The sequence below is a fragment of the Larimichthys crocea genome, chromosome XV (assembly GCF_000972845.2).
Source record: "Larimichthys crocea isolate SSNF chromosome XV, L_crocea_2.0, whole genome shotgun sequence".
NCBI lineage: Eukaryota > Metazoa > Chordata > Actinopteri > Sciaenidae > Larimichthys > Larimichthys crocea.
In genome coordinates, this window is record NC_040025.1 from 20,780,017 (window position 1) to 20,799,060 (window position 19,044).

The 19,044-nt window shown below is 41.2% G+C and overlaps 2 protein-coding genes across 4 annotated transcripts in view; both read left to right on the forward strand.

The window, feature by feature from the left end:
- ncoa6 (nuclear receptor coactivator 6) overlaps positions 1-4,457 on the forward strand; it is a 12,922-nt gene extending 8,465 nt beyond the window's left edge. Inside the window, exons 12-17 of the mRNA XM_027288650.1 lie at positions 1-2,502; positions 2,860-2,916; positions 3,032-3,062; positions 3,515-3,556; positions 3,800-3,984; positions 4,072-4,457. The exon at positions 1-2,502 is cut by the window's left edge and continues 538 nt beyond it. Of these exons, the coding sequence (XP_027144451.1) occupies positions 1-2,502; positions 2,860-2,916; positions 3,032-3,062; positions 3,515-3,556; positions 3,800-3,984; positions 4,072-4,118 (2,864 nt within the window). The 3' untranslated portion in view covers positions 4,119-4,457. The remainder of the gene's footprint in view (positions 2,503-2,859; positions 2,917-3,031; positions 3,063-3,514; positions 3,557-3,799; positions 3,985-4,071) is intronic.
- A 305-nt stretch (positions 4,458-4,762) lies between these two features.
- top1b (DNA topoisomerase Ib) lies at positions 4,763-17,462 on the forward strand. 3 transcript variants are annotated; one of them, XM_019256477.2, is made up of 21 exons: positions 4,763-4,914; positions 5,232-5,256; positions 6,704-6,800; positions 7,413-7,545; positions 7,758-7,813; positions 7,954-8,058; positions 8,161-8,251; positions 8,359-8,444; positions 8,594-8,709; positions 8,792-8,913; positions 9,008-9,130; positions 9,216-9,403; positions 10,640-10,784; positions 10,926-11,069; positions 11,571-11,756; positions 12,311-12,379; positions 12,526-12,640; positions 13,624-13,751; positions 13,931-14,025; positions 14,260-14,409; positions 16,273-17,462. In XM_019256477.2, the coding sequence occupies exons 1-21, from the start codon at positions 4,882-4,884 to the stop codon at positions 16,373-16,375; spliced, it is 2,310 nt and encodes a 769-aa protein (XP_019112022.1). In that variant the 5' UTR covers positions 4,763-4,881; the 3' UTR covers positions 16,376-17,462. The 3 variants fall into 3 exon arrangements, with proteins under 3 accessions (XP_019112022.1, XP_027144448.1, XP_027144449.1); XM_027288647.1 differs by lacking the exons at positions 4,763-4,914; positions 5,232-5,256 and adding an exon at positions 5,273-5,756; XM_027288648.1 differs by lacking the exons at positions 4,763-4,914; positions 5,232-5,256 and adding an exon at positions 5,273-5,657.
- Positions 17,463-19,044: the final 1,582 nt, after the last annotated feature.

Sequence of the window (19,044 nt, forward strand, 5' to 3'; positions counted from 1 at the left end):
ACCCAACAACTCTGAAAGCCATCGGGCAGGCCCCTCCTAGTCTAAATCTACCAGGCAACAACAACAACAACGGCAGTGTAGGTGGAAATAACACTAACAATCAACCTTTTGCTACAGGCACTGGAGCAGTGGGTGCAGGTGCTAAACAGGACAAGCAGCCTGGAGGGCAGGGTAAGAGGGCAAGTCCTAGCAATAGTCGGAGGTCAAGTCCAGCCTCTAGCCGCAAGTCAGCCACTCCCAGTCCTGGAAGGCAAAAGGGGACAAAGATGGCCATAACCTGTCCACCTCCCCAACAGCAGTTGGTCAACCCTCAGGGGCAAACCATGATGCTAAGCCCTACCTCAGTACCTCCAGGTCCAGTGTCTATGCCTTCACAAGTGAGTGCAGGCATGGAGGCACAGCAGACTCAAAGCCCCTTCCTTGGAATACAAGCTAACCCTGTTGAGGGAGTCAGAGAAAGTCAGGGAATGACGACAGCAGAGCAGCGACAGATGCCTCAGCCTCAATCTGTGCCACAGCCTTTGAGGGAGTTATCAGCTCCCAGAATGGCAAATCCTCGTTTCTCCACACCTCAGCAGCCTAAACCTGATGTGGAACTCCAGGTCGTCGCAGTTGATAGGCAGCCATCCCACGCAGCACCTTCGCAGGACTCTGAGGTCTCACCTACTCTAAGGACAGCTCCAACCTCCCTCAACCAGTTACTGGATAACACGGGTAACCCAAACGTGCCTCTTCGGCCCCTACAGAATAATACTGTTAGGGATGTTATGGGGAAGGGTAGCCCAAAGGCAGCATTGGATCCAGAGAGACCACTTTATAGTAACTCTCAGAATACAGATATGTCAGCGTCTGCCACTACTACTGCCACTATAAACGAATCAGAGGCTAAAACCAAACCTGCTGTTCCAGTCCCTACCAGCAGTCCTAATTTGCAGCCTGCTTCAATTCCTAGCTCGCACTCTAGCACCATTGTGAACACCAGTACCACCCCCAGTCTCAACCAAAACCCCATCTCCACTCTTGCCGTCAATCCCAGTCCAAGTGTAAATCCAGTATCTACCCTCTGCCCTCCCCTCAGTACTAACACTAATGTCACCACAAGTGTAAGCCCCAACCCAGTCACTTCTAGTCAAAGCAGCCCTGCCTTGACTATCAGTACCAGTTCTAACTCCAGCACTGTTGTAAACTCAGCTAGTTCGGCTATAAAACCAAGCCCTAGTCCTAAACCTGTGACCAGTGTTCATTCAGTCATACAGATCCCTGCCTCTTCTAGCACCATTTCCCCTAACCAGATCACAGTTTTTGTCACTTCTAACCCCATCACTTCTGCCCCTACTTCCCAAGCACCCACCATGGTAGCTGTCCCCAACAAAAACATTAGACCACAGGACATCCGGCAGCAGGCCCCTGGCCCTAGACCTCCGCAGTTTATCACCACCACTCCTGTGTTTATCAACCCCATTTTCCAGGTCCCAGGTGCCTCTGTGGCTCCCAATAGCACAGTGGTATCACAATCAGTCACCATGGTGGGGCCTATCCAGGTATCCACTACAAATATTCAACTATCTCCTGCCCCAACCTCCACCCAGTCCTCAGGAGCTAACATGACAAGCACTCAGCCTTCCAGAAGTGCAGTTGGACAGGTCCAGATTGCCACTAGTATGTCCTCATCACCACCAGTTAGTACCCTTACAGCTGCTCAGCAGATTAACCCAGGGGCTCTCAAAACAGATCATCTTGGTGAGGCAGGTTCTGCTCAGAAAACTAGTCCTCTGGTCCAGCAGCCATCTCCGCATCCAAGCCCTTCAGCACCGTCACCCTTTCAGCCACCTCTGGCTTCCCCTCCTCCCTGCTCAAGTCCCGGGGCTGTTAATACCATACGAAAGAGCCCCATGTCTTCACCTCCCTCCGCCCAGGTGAAAAGTAAACCTGCACAGGCTGCAGCAGCTGTTACCGGGACAGCTGACTCCCAGCACAGTCCTCTAGAAAGACCTGCACAGGGACCCACTGGGGCTGTGCCACCACAAGTTTTTCTTCCTCCCGCTAGCCCTGCCATTCAGATTGAAGCACTAGCTCCCCATACTACTGCTGTTGCTGTTCCAAAAAACATTACTCTGTCTGTAGTCTCCTCACCAATCCCAGTGCCCGGCCAAGTTGCTGTTCCTACTCAGATTGTTACCCAGGCTCCAGTGCCTGCGCCAGCTTCGGTCTCAAGCCTAGCTCAGGCTGTAACTTCTCAAGCTCCTATTGTCACTGTAGTAGGTCCAACCACAGGCGTCTCTTCTGCTGCCTTGCACTCTACGGTTGCTCCCATACAAAATCCTGTACCGTCCATTGTTCCAATTGTTACTGGACCTGCACCTGTTCAGGAGGTTCCACCCACCACATCCTCTGCCGTTGCTAACCCCAGCAGTGCTCCACCAGTTCAGTCTGACCCCCCACCTATGGAGCCTCCCGTGCCACCAGCTGCAGCCCCTGCTGAAACCACTCAGACAACCCTAGGTAAACATATAATTGTGAGCCTAAAGAAACATTGTGTATGGTGATTGTGTATGCATGTCTCAAGTAAGTCTGGCTGTGATCCCCAGATCAAGCCAATGACTTCTCAGAGTTACAAGAGAGTTAGTTATTACATGCCATATTTAATACAACCTCTGTTGTCGTGCAACCCTAAGTATTAAGCTTTCCTTGATTTGGTAAAAGGAAAGTGTTTGCCTATGGAAAAAAAACTCTTGGTGATAGTGCAAGAGAAATTCTACATGTGGTTTTAGTTGAGTAATCAGTGATCCAGATTCCTGACGAATAATGTTTTACACATTAAAAATGGGTCATTTGAGCTTTTTGATCCTTTACCCCCAGCACCTATTCAACAAGAAGCCCCACAGTCGCAGGAATCTGTTGCCAGTGAGAAGACAGGTAAGTCTGCTCATCTTTTTTTCTTTTTAAAAATAGAAGCATGTTTTCTTCTAGCAATTTGGTTCCACTTGGAACTAGGTGATGTAGAAATAACTCTTGTTTTTGTCCCATTCAGGTGAAGAGGCCTCTACTGGTTCTGAGCAGGGGTAAGATTCCTCCTAACATTTGTGTTCTTTCAAGTTCTGTAATCGTGATTAGTTGTTTAATGCTTCATGTGCTGGGGTCTATTAGGTTGTCCCCTACTAGTGATGTCTGAAAAGTTGGCCTAGTCTTGAGACCTGTGCTCTTGAAGGAGAAATGCTTAGATATTTCTAACTCTACTGAAACTCAGGGAGTTCATTTGGTTGGCCAAGGGTGTACATGGTGAAAACAATGAGCCACGTGGCCTCAGCACTTGGTATGTATGATTGGCATGCAACAATATAAATATCCTAATGCATGTCAGATTTTTAAACCAGCCTATCATAAAGCAAGCACTCCACTGACCTTCATGGCCATATCTCTTTTCCTGGGGATTGTCATAATATGGTGGGGAAGTGAAGCCATGTTTGTTCAGCACAGTCTATAGTTTACCGCTGTTTTTCCACTTCTATCACAGATGGGCAAAGAAAAGAAAGACGCCCATCAACTTAGTCCCAAGGTATGTATTTTAACATGTTTGCGCTGCAAAGACACAAGCAGTGATCATGTCGACGTAGTGGATGCTGTCGGGATGAAGACGGACAGTATCTGTGGTAGACGAGGAAAAACAGCAGAGTCCTGAGTGGTATTATATCTTTCTCTGAGTAGAGCAGACTTAACTCGCACCCTTGCACGTTTTAGTAACACATCGTGTTGTCCTTCTTTTCTTGTCGTTTGTTGTTTTTCTATCTGGTCTTCCCAGAGCTGCTGCTGCTGCTGCTGCCGCCGCCGCCGCTGCTGCCGCTGCCGCCACCGCTGCTGCAGAGAAGCCCAAGGGACCGAGCAGACGCAGCTCCCGGGCAGAGAAGGAGGTGGAGGAGGAGCCAGTTGCAGATAGTGGCATCAGGAAGAGATCAGCGAGACCTGGAACTAGTGCTGCTGTAAAAGGTGACATTAAACACGTTAAATCTAAACACACACTATACACATGACATTACTACCTTTCTCTAATACACTTGATATTCTTTTTAACAGAAACTGGAGCAAGCCCCACCCAGGCCAAACGAAGGAAGTCTAAATAGCCTGTGAACTGTACTGTAAATGTTTTTTGTTTCCTGCTGTGAATCAGTCGATAGATCGGTTTCTCCGTCCCGGATCACGCATTTTCACTGGAGGAAGAAACCATGTACAGATTATTTTAAAAAGAATCATGTTATTTTTTTTTTTGTTTTTTTTTGTCCATGCTATTATGTGAGATTGTTAGTTAGAATGTGTGTGCATACAAGTATGTGTTTGTGTGAATGTGCTTTTTATATTAAATGCTGGAATTAATCATGTGAAGACTGATAATGGAGCTTGTCATGATTGTATAATTATGTTGTAAAACTGAATTAAATTTTCTACTGCTTTCTGTTCTGTGACACTGTGTACAATGATTAATGTTATCATCGCGTTCAGTTTCAGCTCGGCTAACTGCATTAATGTACTGTATTATTGATAAAGCACCAAGTAGGAGGCGGGGATGTGATGTAAACAGTCAGGACTCCATTTAGGTAAAGAGGAATTAAAGCACTCATGATGCACTGAGAGGTGGATATTTGGACCAGAAAACATGTATACCCGTATGAATGTAATAAAGGATAAGCCATAAACTGGTTTTGACATTTCGATACAGGTATGAGTGTATTCTCTCAATGTTGAGGTTTGGTGTGAGCATGCGCAGTAGCTAAAGGTTGGGACTCCATTCTAGTCTTGTCAGTGAGGGTTCCCTGAGCCTCCTCGCATCTTGAACAGCTGTCTACAGCGACAACTTCACCTTGCTTTCCAAACAAAAACAACTTGACCATGAGCGGAGATCATGGACATGGAGACTCTCAGGTAAAGCTCTTCGGTGAATAAATCATAATCTTTGCTTGCAGTTTGTGTCCCGTTTCTTTGGCAATAACTGACATAACTGGGCAGTATTAATTGTCATGATGTTAAATAATGGTTAAGGAACGGTTCGGCAGGTAACGTAACAAGTTACGCTGTTTTATTGAAAACTTTGAAATGATGCGTAGTATTTGTAATTTATTATAGTTGAAAAAAAAATGTTTTTCTAGGCTATATTTGCATGCCAATTGAAACTTGAATAACCAACCTACCGGCATTTTCAAAATTGAAATATTAAAAATATCTTTTTTCACAATTTCCAGGTCAATTCTGGATCTAAAGCAAGCGGTAGGTCCTCTCATGAGGATTTTTATTCACATCGATACTGATTTCCAATCGGAATCGTGATCTGTCTACTGTTAGTTTTTAAAGGACAGAAATGGCGTCCCAGAGACTAAGTCCCTTCTCCTCCACTCTCTTGCGGCTATTGTTCAAAAAGGGGGTCTGAAATGTACACTTGCCACCCTCGTTGCTCTAATCTGCCGGGTTATTCCGAAAGGGCATGGCATCGTGTTTATTTTGCATGCTTTAGTTTGATTATATCTACGTGCAATTGCAACGAATTTTGGAGCCGAAAGTGGCAGAATTGAGGTTGAGGACTTAGTCTCTGCGCCATTTTCTTTTTCTGTATGTAGCAGCCAGGGCGCCGACCAGAGAGCCAACTGTCTGCCGTGATATGGAGGCGAGAGGTGGGAGCTTATCGCCTCACCCTGCCCGTATCTCACCAGCAGATGCGTTCTGCCTCCATCTCTGTGCTGGAGACAGACATTTATCTGCCACCGCCAACAGTGAATGCTCGCACACACTTCAAACTTGAAAGTCACAGAAAAGAAAGTTGCACTTGATTATTAAAAAGCATATTCACGTTTTATGCACAAATGAAAAGCCTCCAACACCACAGCATCCGTCACTTCTTTTACAAAGTTGAGAGTACTCGCAGGCTTCATTTGCTCTATGATGTGATGGAAAGCAAAAGCGGTGTGTGAGGATTGGTTTAGTTTATTACTGGTGTGTGTGTTACTGTTTAATATAGCAGATAATATTAAACTGCCATGACAACAGGGCGCCACGAGGTGATGATCAAGCCAAAGCCAGGTCTACCTCAGGAGGGATTCCACTCAGCAGGAAACATTTTAATATTGAAACTAATGTGAAATCATTATTGCAGCTTAATCATTTGACTAGCTGCACCGAGAGTATGAAAACAATCTTTACTCTCCAGCAGAGTGTATGTCCTCTTATTTTCTTTTTTAAAACTACAAAAAAAGTTGAATTAAAAGCCTGCAGAAAATAAGCTATTGTGTTACAAATTAGGGGCAAATAATGTTGTGAGGATATAGCTGGAGTATTACAATGATTTTAAGGCATATACTAAAATATGAAAAGGTTCTGTCAGCTGTCAAGTCCCTTTTCTTTTGTGAGGGAAACATCTCTAACAAAACTAGGAGTGTGCTGTAGGATAAAAATGGTGGTTGAACGTCAGGGGGATTGTGGGTCAGCTACAGCAGGTGTGTGTTGGGTGTGATGCCAGGCACTGGAGAATAATTGGAGTGTGACTTTCAACAGTATGGCACAATATATAAGAAATATGTAGGATGCTTTTTTGGTCTGTCAGCTTACATTAATACACATTTTTATTTCTACATCTAAGTGTAGACAACAAGATGTAAAACATTGATTTTCATGCCGTTCTTTTGATGCTGCTGAACGAGTTGATCTCTCCCTGCTATCGTAGACTCTCACAAACATAAAGACAAGCACAAAGACAAGGAACACAGACACAAGGATCACAGGAAAGACAAGGAGCGAGAGAAATTCAAGCACAGCAACAGGTAGGAAATCTGCTGTTTACGCGCATTTCTTTGGTGACAAACCTCGAGTTGATGTTACCGATCCGTGTATTTAAGTGTCTTTCAGTGCTACCTTTACCTCCTAACATGTGCTTATCCTCACAATGCTTTGTTTTACATTATATTGCTTGTATTTGTATAAATTCTGTTAAAAACTAGTTTATCTGTCATAGCCTAGAAGATGATTCTAGTAAGCAAGCTTTTCAGCAGCGACATGTGAGAATCACCCAGGATGCTGTTAGCCGAAACTCACGGATTCCTGCCATGTTAAATCAGCAAGCATACATCACAATGACCCCATGAAATCCACTTTTATGAATGACATCTGCAGAGCATTAGTAATCTGAACCATTGTCATGTTTTCTTTTTGTGTGGTTGAAATACTTGTGGGCTGCAGGATGTTGGTGGAGTCACATGATTTTGGCCATTCTTATTGGCAGTTATCCATGTCGCTGTCATTGTTTGTTAAAAATTGTGAAGTTTATATTGCTGGTGGTTGGTGCTTTTGTCGATGACAGCTTTTGTTTCCGTGCATCTGGACAACGTCTGACCTCTTGCACTCGATCTCTGACCTCTGTGGCTTCTGTGTTCCAGCGAACATAAGGACCACTCTGAGAAGAAACACAGAGACAAAGAGAAGCTGAAGCACGGTGATGGCAGCTCAGACAAGCACAGGGAAAAACACAAAGAGAAAGACAAGGACAAAGAGAAGAGGAGAGAAGAGAAGGTTTGTTCTTTTATGAAAGACACAGGCCTTTAGTGTAAATATTATATTGATGTTTTCTCATCACGACATCAGCATTTGTATTTTGTGAATCTAAAAGCCAGCGATTGCCTGGTGGAGAAAACAAAACATAAAACTATCAATGCAGATGGCTCTTATGGTGTTTGAGACAGAAATATATGCTAATACTGCATACATTTCCCAATTTCTTACAGATCAAATCATCCCATGTAGATAAGCCTAAAAAGGAGAAAGAAAATGGATACGTAAGGTAAACAGCTCTACTTTGTGTATCCCATAAAATAAAAGAAATAAAAGTAATTATAAGGAATTTAATTCAAGCTCAAGGTTGTGATTAATGGGATATTGCTTTACTAATACAAAGTTCAATGTCTTCATTGTGTGACTTAGAGATATAAGCCCTGCTGCTATTAAGATTGAGCCTGAAGAAGACAATGGCTTCTACCACTCCCCCCAACACAACAAGACCTCCAAACGAGAGTATCATGATGAAGAGTGGGTATCATACAAGTTAAACCAGATCTTATACTGTATACTTCCAGTTCTGTCACTGTTAGTTGTGCGAAACAGTCAGATTATTAGTATGTTTGTTTACAGGTTTGAAAACAAGCCCAAAAAAGTGAAAACGGAACACGACAAAAAGGCCAAGAAGAGGAAACATGAGTACGAAGAGGATGAGGAGGACGAGGTTCATTATGTTTTAATGTTATTTTGATAAATTATTCTCATATTAAACAGACCGGAGTGTCTTCTGCTGTTCTCCAAATTTATTCTGTTCTCCTCACTTGTTTTAAGGACATCAAACCCAAAAAGAAGACAAAAGACAAAAAGGTAGCCGAGGGGAAAAAATCCAAAAAAGAAGAGGAGGAAAAGTGGAAATGGTAAGATCATTTTGTTGACAAATATTTATTTACCACAGGAAATTGCACACACAAGAACAGTAAGCTGATATGAACAGCTACTAGAAAGTGGATACTATATTTGTCTTTTCTCTCACGGGTTGCATTTTGTTGTTGTTTGTGGAGATCAGGTGGGAGGAAGAAAGATATACAGATGGCTCCAAATGGCGCTTCCTTGAGCATAAGGGTCCAGTGTTTGCACCTATGTATGAACCCTTGCCTGACAAAGTCAAATTTTACTATGATGGTGAGTCAGTCTGTCTAAGAAAATAAGGTGTAATGTTTTATTAATTTTGTTTAGTCATGACTGCAATGGCATTTCTCTGTAGGTAAGCCTATGAAACTTAGTGCTCCTGCTGAGGAGGTAGCTACGTTTTTTGCCAAGATGTTGGATCATGAGTACACCACTAAGGACATCTTCAGGAAGAACTTCTATAAGGACTGGAGGAAGGTGAGGACATAAGCGGTGAACAGTGTATTTAAGAGGGTGTGAAGTTCAAGTATTTAAGTTTGGCATGCTTCAGATGTCTCCTCTTTTATTTTAGGAAATGACATCAGAGGAGAAGTCAAAGATCACCGACCTGAACAAGTGCAACTTCAGTGACATGAGCGAGTACTTCAAGGCCCAATCAGAAGCTAGGAAACAGATGTCAAAAGAGGAGAAGCAGGTATGCCTACATTCATGCACACTCCCCCACCCTGAAAACCTTGTGAAATATCTCAGTTATTTTTATATTTTCATTCACTTTGTAGAAAATCAAAGAGGAGAATGAGAGACTCCTCCAGGAGTACGGTTTCTGCATCATGGACAACCACAAGGAGAGGATTGGAAACTTCCGCATCGAACCACCGGGTCTCTTTCGGGGTCGAGGTGATCATCCGAAGATGGGCATGCTGAAACGACGCATCAGACCTGAAGACATTATTATTAACTGCAGCAAGTGAGTAATCTCAAAAACACTGTGAGTAGTAGTAATTATCTTAATATAAGGTTCCTGGTTTGAACCATTGCTGGGGCCTTTCGGTGTGAAATTTGCATGTTCCCTTTGTGTCTGGGTTCTCTTTGGGTACACTGGCTTCCTCCCACAGTCATGCACTTAATAGGTTAACTAGTGACTCTAATTGCCTGTAGGTGTGTGAATGTGAGTATGAATGGTTGTTTGTTTTATGTGTCCTGTGATGAACTGGCGACTTGTCCAATGGTGTACCCTGTCTCCTGGGATAGGCTCCAGCTCCCATGACCCTGATGAGGATGAGCAGTTTCAGAAAATGGATGAATGTTATCTTAATATCATGTTCTGGTTCTGAATTTTTACCACAAGGTGGCCCTGTCAAACCACTGTAGGTGAGGCTAACCTCAAAGGACATTGTGGGACTAGTGTTTGAATTCTAAGGGTAAGGTGTGAACATGTGTGCTTTGATAACAGTATATATTAAGTGGGTGCTTGTGAAATCTAGTAGTCTGTCAAAAGGACACATATAGATATATACCTTACATTGACTGTCCTATCCTTAACCTCTTTCTCCTCGTTTGAACCTCTTCCTTTCATTTTCTTTCCACTTATCTCCTCTTCCATCTGCTAACAGCCATGTTGTGCTGGATTTATTTATAGTCAGAGGGAATAATTTTCTTTTTTATCTCTGTCATTCCATGCCTCAGGGTCAGTGTTTGTGTGTGTGTGTGTGTGAGACAGAGAGTTTACGGAAAAGGCTAATTTGTAGCAGTCTGTTGCCCTTGCAGAGATGTTAACAAAAGAATGTACATGCTGCACGTTGTATGTACAGTATGGCAGATGTAATGCCGACACACACACACACACACACATCGGCATTGTGTCAAAGGTAGTCTTCCTGTCAGAGTAGGCAACGATAACACAACCCAGGGAGGACATGAGTGGACCCCCACATACTTGTCATGATGGGGTTTGTTTTACAGCATTTTGTTTTTATAGTTGTAGTGTTTACAATATAAAGTTCATCTTAGACTGGCCCATTAAGCAAGCAGCAAATATTTTACTGAAGTCGATTAGTTTCGGGTCTGTAATTTATTGTGCATCTTCAGAGGTAGAAATTCAGTCTCAGTGGACTTAGACTACACTGCACCCAGTGAAATACTCCACACAGGCTGTAAACACATTTCACATCTGTTCATAGTAAACCTGCCTCTTATTCTGTAGGGACTCCAAGCACCCTAAACCTCCCCCAGGGACAAAATGGAAGGAGGTTCGCCATGACAACAAGGTGACCTGGCTAGCATCTTGGACGGAAAACATCCAGGGCTCTATCAAGTACATCATGTTGAACCCTAGCTCCAGGATCAAGGTACCTGACCTGTCCTCTCACACCTTCAGCTTCAAGCCTAAAATGAATCCTAATCCTTTAACAGAGTTTAAATATTTCACCAACAATCCATCTGTTTCCCTGATGACTAAACTCTTTGTGTGTGTGTGTGTGTGTTTGCAGGGTGAGAAGGACTGGCAGAAATATGAGACTGCTCGACGGTTGAAGAAGTGTGTGGATCGCATTCGTAACCAGTATAGAGAAGACTGGAAGTCAAAAGAGATGAGGATCAGGCAGAGAGCTGTGGCTCTTTATTTCATAGACAAGGTAAGGAGAAATACAGTTAAAATGTAATCATAAAATGTGGAACAAGTAGGGGTAAAATATTTACAAACGCCAGCATTTACAGGATGTGATTTTAATTCTTGTATATTTTGTATATTTTGTTTTGTTGTGATCTACAGTACTTGTTGCTTTGTGTGCGTATATTATGTGTGTATTGTAGCACTTTGAGATTTGCTTCAAATGTAAAGTGCATTATAAATTAAATGTATTGATATCAGCATGCTGACATGTTGATGCTGAGCAGATGTCATGACCATCATCATAATCTTAGTTTAAAAAAAAAAACACAGGATGAAAAGCAAAATCCACCATCAGAGGGAGGTTCTACTTGACTTTGCACCCTAGCAATGAAATGCTTGTGTCTTCATTTTATTACAGACCACACTACTTACTATACTGTAGTTAAAGTTAAGTATAAATACTGATAAAGATGTTTTGGTATTGTCTTGCTAATGATTATGGTGCATGGCGTTTCCCCTTTAGCTCGCACTGAGGGCGGGTAATGAAAAGGAAGAAGGTGAAACAGCGGACACCGTGGGCTGCTGCTCGCTTCGGGTGGAGCACATCAAACTGTACCCAAAGATGGACGACCAGGAGTACGTGGTGGAGTTTGACTTCTTGGGAAAGGACTCCATCCGCTACTATAACAAGATCCCTGTGGAGAAGAGGGTGAGAGGAACATGGGAATAGGGAGAGAGAAGAGTTGGCTAAAACTACATTAAATCACAAAACTGTGATTCTATTGGGTTTTAGGAGGGCGGCGTTGGGTGTGTATTTGACATATATGTGAGTTTGGTGTTAATGAGATAAGGAGTTGCTATGCTGAGGAGGATGTTTGCACAGACAGGTGATCAGGCACTAAAAGCCTTCCGTTAGCTCTGTCTCAGAGGGTGGTCTGTTTCCTGCTATTACCGGAGCGCACAGACACACAAACACACACATATGCACACAGACACACACACTTAGACGTGTTCTGTTTTCAGTCACAAATTGTTCAACACGCCTGGGCACCGTCTATTTGGCTACACTTCCTCCCGGCGTCTCCACTTACACATGGAAGCACGGACGAAAAACACATTAACCTGTAATAAAGCCACCTGCACTTGTCAACATGGACAGAAATAATACAGCACCCCCACCTGGCAGGAATTCGATTGTGCATGCCTGAACACTTTAACGTAAATAATCTTATACTGAATAAGTCTTTGCTGATTTCTTACCAGGTCTTTAAAAACCTTCAGCTGTTCCTGGAGAACAAGCAGCCCGAAGACGACCTCTTTGACAGACTGAACGTAAGAAAAACACAATGAATATCTGCCTCCGGGGCTTCATTCTCAGTGAACAGCATACATTTCTAGTTGTAATACTCATGTCATGCTGTTTCCTCTTCCCCTCCCAACTGTATCCTCTTTTTTTTGTCTCTCTGTGTCTCCTGCAGACTTCTATTCTTAATAAGCACTTACAGGAGTTGATGGATGGCCTGACAGCCAAGGTCTTTCGTACCTACAATGCCTCCATCACCCTGCAGCAGCAGCTCAAGGAACTTTCCTGCTGTGAGTAACTGCAGCTTCAGCCAGTCACACACTTGAATGACACCCAAATACTTTCTAAGCACAGTTAAAAGCTGTGATCACTGTTCTTTCCTGCAACTCAACTAACACTCAACTGGGTAGAAAAGCTGCAGTGTCACTTGAGAGACATACTGTGCATGTACACACTCGAAAAACAATTGTTTTCACACAATTTTGTGAACTAAAAATGGTGACAGGATTTGATAGAAAAAACAACGTACAATGAAATTATGGAACAAAATATGTTTTTTTTTTAACCAATACACATTGCTCCTTATCACAGGAACTTTCAGTAATCGATGACATCAAATTCAACACACCACCAAAACATACTGAAATAATCCATCCAACTGTAAAATTTATAGGATTCTGGTTTTATACAGTACATGTGAATACATGACTGGTGCCATCTGCGCTGCCTTTCTTAGCAATTAACATGCTGTGACAACAGGATCTCTTTGGAGTTTATATCCGTCTATTCTGAGTGCTAATAAAGCAAAACCTTTATGTAAATACATACTGCCCACTCTCGCTCCTCTCCTACAGGAGGAAGTACAAAAGGCTTTGTAATAAAATATTCAGCATGGAACATCAACTCGTGTACTATGAAATATACCTGACAAAAACAGATAATGAGCCAGAACCTTCATGTAAACAAAACCACCCCGCCGTCTACACAAAATAAATAACAGGCCAAATGTGAGTGTACGCAGGCCAGTACGCTAAAATATATATTCATAGGTGAAGACAGATTTTGTGATATTGGGAGAGCATTGAAGGGAACAGATGGACATAATGAATATGAAAATAAATTTATATTGGGGATTGTGGAAGAAGAGCTGAAGGAGGTGGAGCTGAACACACAGTGTACACCTCAGTTAACAATTATATTTTGAACCCTTTCATGTGTAATTACAATTTCAAACTACTTCACCTGCATTATTGTGTCACTGTTGGGTCTCCAGCTGACGACAGCATCCCAGCTAAAATCCTGTCATACAACCGAGCCAACCGGGCAGTGGCCATCCTCTGTAACCACCAGAGAGCTCCACCCAAAACATTTGAGAAGTCCATGCAGAACCTTCAGACCAAGGTAAACCCCTGTGTTGTGCACCTTTGTTCAGTCTTGTTGACACACCACAAGTAAAAATGTTTTGGCATCATCTTGGTTGCCTTGAGGAAACATTTGGTTGTGGTAAAGATATTTCTTCCATGTGATGCAGATTTTCTTCTTCACTCAGCCTGTGTGTGTGTGTTCTTTTGTGTTTGCAGATTGACGAGAAGCAGAATCAACTGTCAGCAGCCAGGAAGCAGCTGAAGGCTGCCAAGGCTGATCACAAGGCTTCCCATGATGACAAGAGCAAAAAGTAAGAAAGGCTGAGCGCTGCTAACCAGTGCAAGAGACTGTCACAGTTTAATCCGTTACTTACTTCCTTAAACCTCTTTGTCCTTGGTGGGATGTAAAGCCACAAAGTTTTATCTGTATAGACTCCTAAATGTAAAATTCTTGATAGTTAGTGCATCTCTTACATGGCTGCCTCTGTACCTATTGTTTTTCCTCTCTCTCTCTCTCTGTCTGTCTGTCTGCCTGTCTCTCTCAGGGCTGTGGAGGTGAAGCGTAAAGCTGTCCAGAGGATAGAGGAGCAGCTGATGAAGCTTCAGGTGCAGGCCACTGACAGAGAGGAGAACAAGCAGATTGCTCTCGGCACCTCCAAGCTCAACTATCTGGATCCACGCATCTCTGTTGCATGGTATTTATGCGACAAAGCAAAACAGTTTATAAGCTTCTAACCTATTTGAATAATTGGTGTCACTACAGAAAACAAAGTGACATTAAACGAGTAAACCACCTACTGTTTAATAGGCCGACTTTCTCTGGGTGGGAGGTGCGCGGGTGCATATCTACCTTGGTGACAGAAAGGCAGGAAATGCTCTTGCATTGTAGGAAAAGGAGCAGCACAAGCAAAAAAGCTAACGGCTGCAGAAGGAAAATAAGAGGAAGAAAAGCGTGTGAGCGCGAGGAACAATGGGGTTTGTTTCTGAAAGCCAGGGAGCGTCCACAAACAGCACTCCTTCCTCCATGTGGGAAGTCAATGAGGAGCTGTCTGTAGCTGAATGGAGGGCCAGGCCACAGAGAAGGGGAACCGTAGTCTGCCCTCCCTAACCCATGCCCCACAGCTATTTATGGAGAGCCTCCTCCTCAAGCACAATGGATACAGGAATGCTCCATGTTTTGCCTGATTGTAAGGCATAAGGGATGGGGTCCCCTCTTGTAGGGTGGTGCATGGGAACCTAGTCTACACTGTAGTCAAATGTGTGTGATTATGTGTAACAGAGATGAAAACACTGAGCCGATCAGGTTGATGTGATTTGCTAAAATAATGTGCTGCTACAATCCTTCTCAGAATTAAGCAGGGAGAGTATCTGCTTTTCTGTTTAGATAGCTACTAGCTTTCTATTTATTTTCCATAATTCTAGTATGTGCATGATCTAGTATGTATATGCTATGAACTGTCATCATAATGTACTACATGGAGAGTAAGTGTAAAATAATTTTACAAAAAAAGGAAGTTAGTTCAACAAGTATACAATAAGTATTTTTTTTTTTTTTATTTCAGAATATAATTGTATGAATGTTTATATTATTTATTGGCAGTCCAACTTCAGCTTTTTTAGAAGCTCCTTCTTTTTTGCTTCACACTATATTGTGGAACAGGAGTCTGTATTGACGCTGCACTCAGCAGTAAAGTTCAGCTAATGTGAATTTTAGCATTTTATTGTGAAAGTCTTTGATCGTTTTTCTAGCACGACCTTGTCACAGACTGGAAAAAAGTATTAGTGTTTAATCTAGAGTCAGAATACAAAATCTGAACCGTCATCACACACATTTTAAATAAGTTTATTTAAATCTATTAAAACATTGTAGTTAGTTACATGTCCATCTACAACACTACATAATAGCCGTGATGTCTGTCTATCCTCAAATGGTTTGGTTTGCAGGAGAGTGTTGAGAGAAAAGCTGAACTAAATGTATGTAGTTGAGCCTGCTGACATTTTGACTTGTCATAGCAGGAAAAGCACAGGTGTTATCAATAACATTAATGCATTCCATTTAGGTGATCTAGTTCCAGTGTTCTGCTGGCTCACTGGCATAGCTTACTGGAAAATGTAATGGAACTGAGCCATCGTTAAGAAAAATTTGTTTCACCTGTGCTTTTCCAGCTGTGACAAGTCAAAATGTCTGCTCGATACAGGACCCTGACATGTGAGGGAATCAAAGTTTGAACATTAACTTTAATTCAGTATACTGTCTCTAAAGATGCTGGATACAAGAGACTAATATATAGAAATAATCATATACAAGATACTAATGTAGTGCTACACAGAGCAAGTAAAGCAGTAAAAAAAACAAACAAACAAAAAAACGATGATTACCAATCAAGACCTAACAACATTAATCCGACCCACGAGCCAAATAGTTTTAGATTTTCTGTTGACAACTGACTCTCTGTCTATTCTTCTTCATGGAATTTCTCATGCAGCAAATAGCAAGCCAGTCAAGTGGATGAGCTAGCTCATGGTTTTTGCCATTAACTGGTCTATCTCATCTCCAGGTGCAAGAAATGGGGCGTTCCCATTGAGAAGATCTACAACAAAACCCAGAGAGAGAAGTTTGCCTGGGCGATCGACATGGCTGAAAAGGACTATGAGTTTTAAATGCACTTAATGTTTTAATCTTTTCTAATCATGCCTTTGATTGTGAAGATGGTCTGTAGTTGATGTCAAATGATTCCACTGTGTGGTTACTGCAGGGCTGTGAAAGAGGGGAAGACTTTTTGTTGGAGCTGTGACCACAGTTTAATAATTGTGCTGTATATATGGATTGGATGTGAATATAGGAAAGTAACTCCTGAACCATTTCACCAAGCTGCCAAAGGGCATCTCTCTTTAAATAAATATCACAGTAGTGTGTATGTAGCTGCAGCTATCTGCCCATGATCAAACAAATATGAACACATTAGTATTATCTCTTGTCAGATACGACTGTAACTGAAATTTGTAAGCCATCAGACTTATTGAGAAATTCTATATTCTCATAGAATAATGAATTCATAAATGTTTGTGTGGGAGACTGTGAGGACCAACATGAGATATAATAGGATGAATTTCGATTTGTAAAATTTTTAAGTGTGAAAGATTGGTACAATAAAATGAGCCTGACAGACTGATGACAGTGTGAAGAATAGAAAGCCTAGCACTATGCTCATATTATTATTAGCACACCGAATGTCATCTTTTTTGTTCCATTGAGTTTGATTTTGCTGTTTTTATTTCAGGGATGTACATATTTTTTGTCATTTTTCAGTAACTATGATTCAGTGTTTTATAAAATAATGTGCTGTATGCATTGTCAACAACAAAAAAGCTCTTCATTGCTCATATGCAACTCGTGTGTGTCTGTTTCCACAGTTTTGCGACGAACAAGACGTAACATTCCTCTTGGTCACTTGAAACGGCTGAAGTGCTGCATAATGTTTAGTGTGTCCGAGATAAAAGAGAGGCGGTTTCTAAGAGGGGTGTGGATTTTTGCCAAAAAAGATCACAGAAGTCTATCATTGTAGTGTGCTGTTTTTTTGTATTGCTGTGATTAAGCAGAAAGTGTCCTCCTTGCATTCATTTTCAAAATGTGAATGGATATTCTAACTTTTGTCATTAATATTTGATCATTTATCACACAACTCCTGATCGGTTGAATGCTTATTGTTTTGAGCTTTGTAGTTTTCAGAATAAAACATCAACCTTGTCCTTTGTGTTTTGTTTTTTTTTACTTTACTATATGTGTGAAAAAGGGACTGAAACAGTGAACTGATCCTGAGTATACAAAGATAAACACAATGCAATCAACAGTGATCTGTCAAGCCATAGGTCATAGTCCATTTCCAATGATATGTCTCAAAAGCAATTCATTTTATCAACACCAATTTGTATTTTTACTTATATTTATCCTTGTTCATACAAATTATTAAGGTTATGTGACTGGAGAAGAAATGTGCAACAATTTAAAAATTATAAGTACAAAACCAATAACTTTGATTGACTTTGATTGAAGTGCAGTATTCATTACAGAGAGATATCTGTTAAGTTACTTGTTAATGTAATACAGGTTATGATGAGGATACAGCTAATAATGAAGTACAGTATGAACAGGGAGAGTCTGCGTCTTTAAGAGGCCGACAACAGGCGCTCCTACCGGAGGGATGTGCTGCGTCAAGCTACCGGGAGATACGTAAGATTACCGGAAGTACAGAACATTTTGTCGAAATAAATTCATAAGGTTGACGACCACATTATAACATGATGAGCGATAGAGTTTGAAAAAATGCCAATAACTTTATAAACAGATATTAATCAACGAATCTGCGTTGTGAGTTTCAGAAATAATGCTTTAATGGCAGGGCTTAAACTCATAAATGATGTCTATTGGACAGCGCAAAAAATCCTCTGACTTCATATAAAGAGCTGAAAATCTGAAAATCTGGATATCATGTAGATGAATTCACATTCTTACATTAAGAAAAGACTAACATATATTGTTGGAGGGAAAAGAAAACAGTTTGTTAAGTATGGAAACCTTTCTTTTTGGTTGAGAATGGATGATGTTGAATTAAGCTGAGGATCATCACAACTGCTGCTGCTTTATTTATTTATTTATTTATTTATCAGAATCAGAATCAGAAATACTTTATTAATCCCCGTAGGGAAATTGTTTTTGTTACAGCAGCTCCTAAACGGTAAGTGAGATAGTCAGTGATAACAAGAAAACAAAACTTTAACACTATACACCTATATGATATCCTATTTTAACACTATATACACACTATATACACATGTATGAATAACAGTTGAATAAAACCAGTAACAGTAAAATAAAAGCCAAGTAACAGTAAACTATGCGATATGTAAATCTAAAACCTTATAAAGAATTTAGTCTTTGTGAGACTGTACAGCGAATACACTGATTCTTTAAAGTGCAGTATGCATGTGCATGTATGCATGTACTTATTGTTTTATTTATTATTATTGTTGTTGTTGTTGTTACTTTGTTTCTCTCAATTGTATTTAATATTTTGTTGTATGCCACACTTGTACATTATTGGTTGTTGTTGTGGTACTGTTAAAAAAGGCAGATAGATAGATAGATAGATAGATAGATAGATAGATAGATAGATAGATAGATAGATAGATAGATAGATAGATAGATAGAATTGATTGATTGATTGACAAGCAAAGAAGAATTATATTAGATTATTATAATAACCTTATAAATATACAATGTAATAATAATAATAAAATAATAATAATAATAATAATAATAATAATATAAT

Coding starts and splice junctions, on each gene's coding strand:
- top1b (XM_027288647.1), top strand. CDS start 5,645: ATGGAGGCGAGAGGTGGGAGCTTATCGCCTCACCCTGCCCGTATCTCA. Junction 8,059..8,160: donor CGAGAGTATCATGATGAAGA/GTGGGTATCATA, acceptor GTTTGTTTACAG/GTTTGAAAACAAGCCCAAAA. Junction 8,710..8,791: donor AGTCAAATTTTACTATGATG/GTGAGTCAGTCT, acceptor ATTTCTCTGTAG/GTAAGCCTATGAAACTTAGT.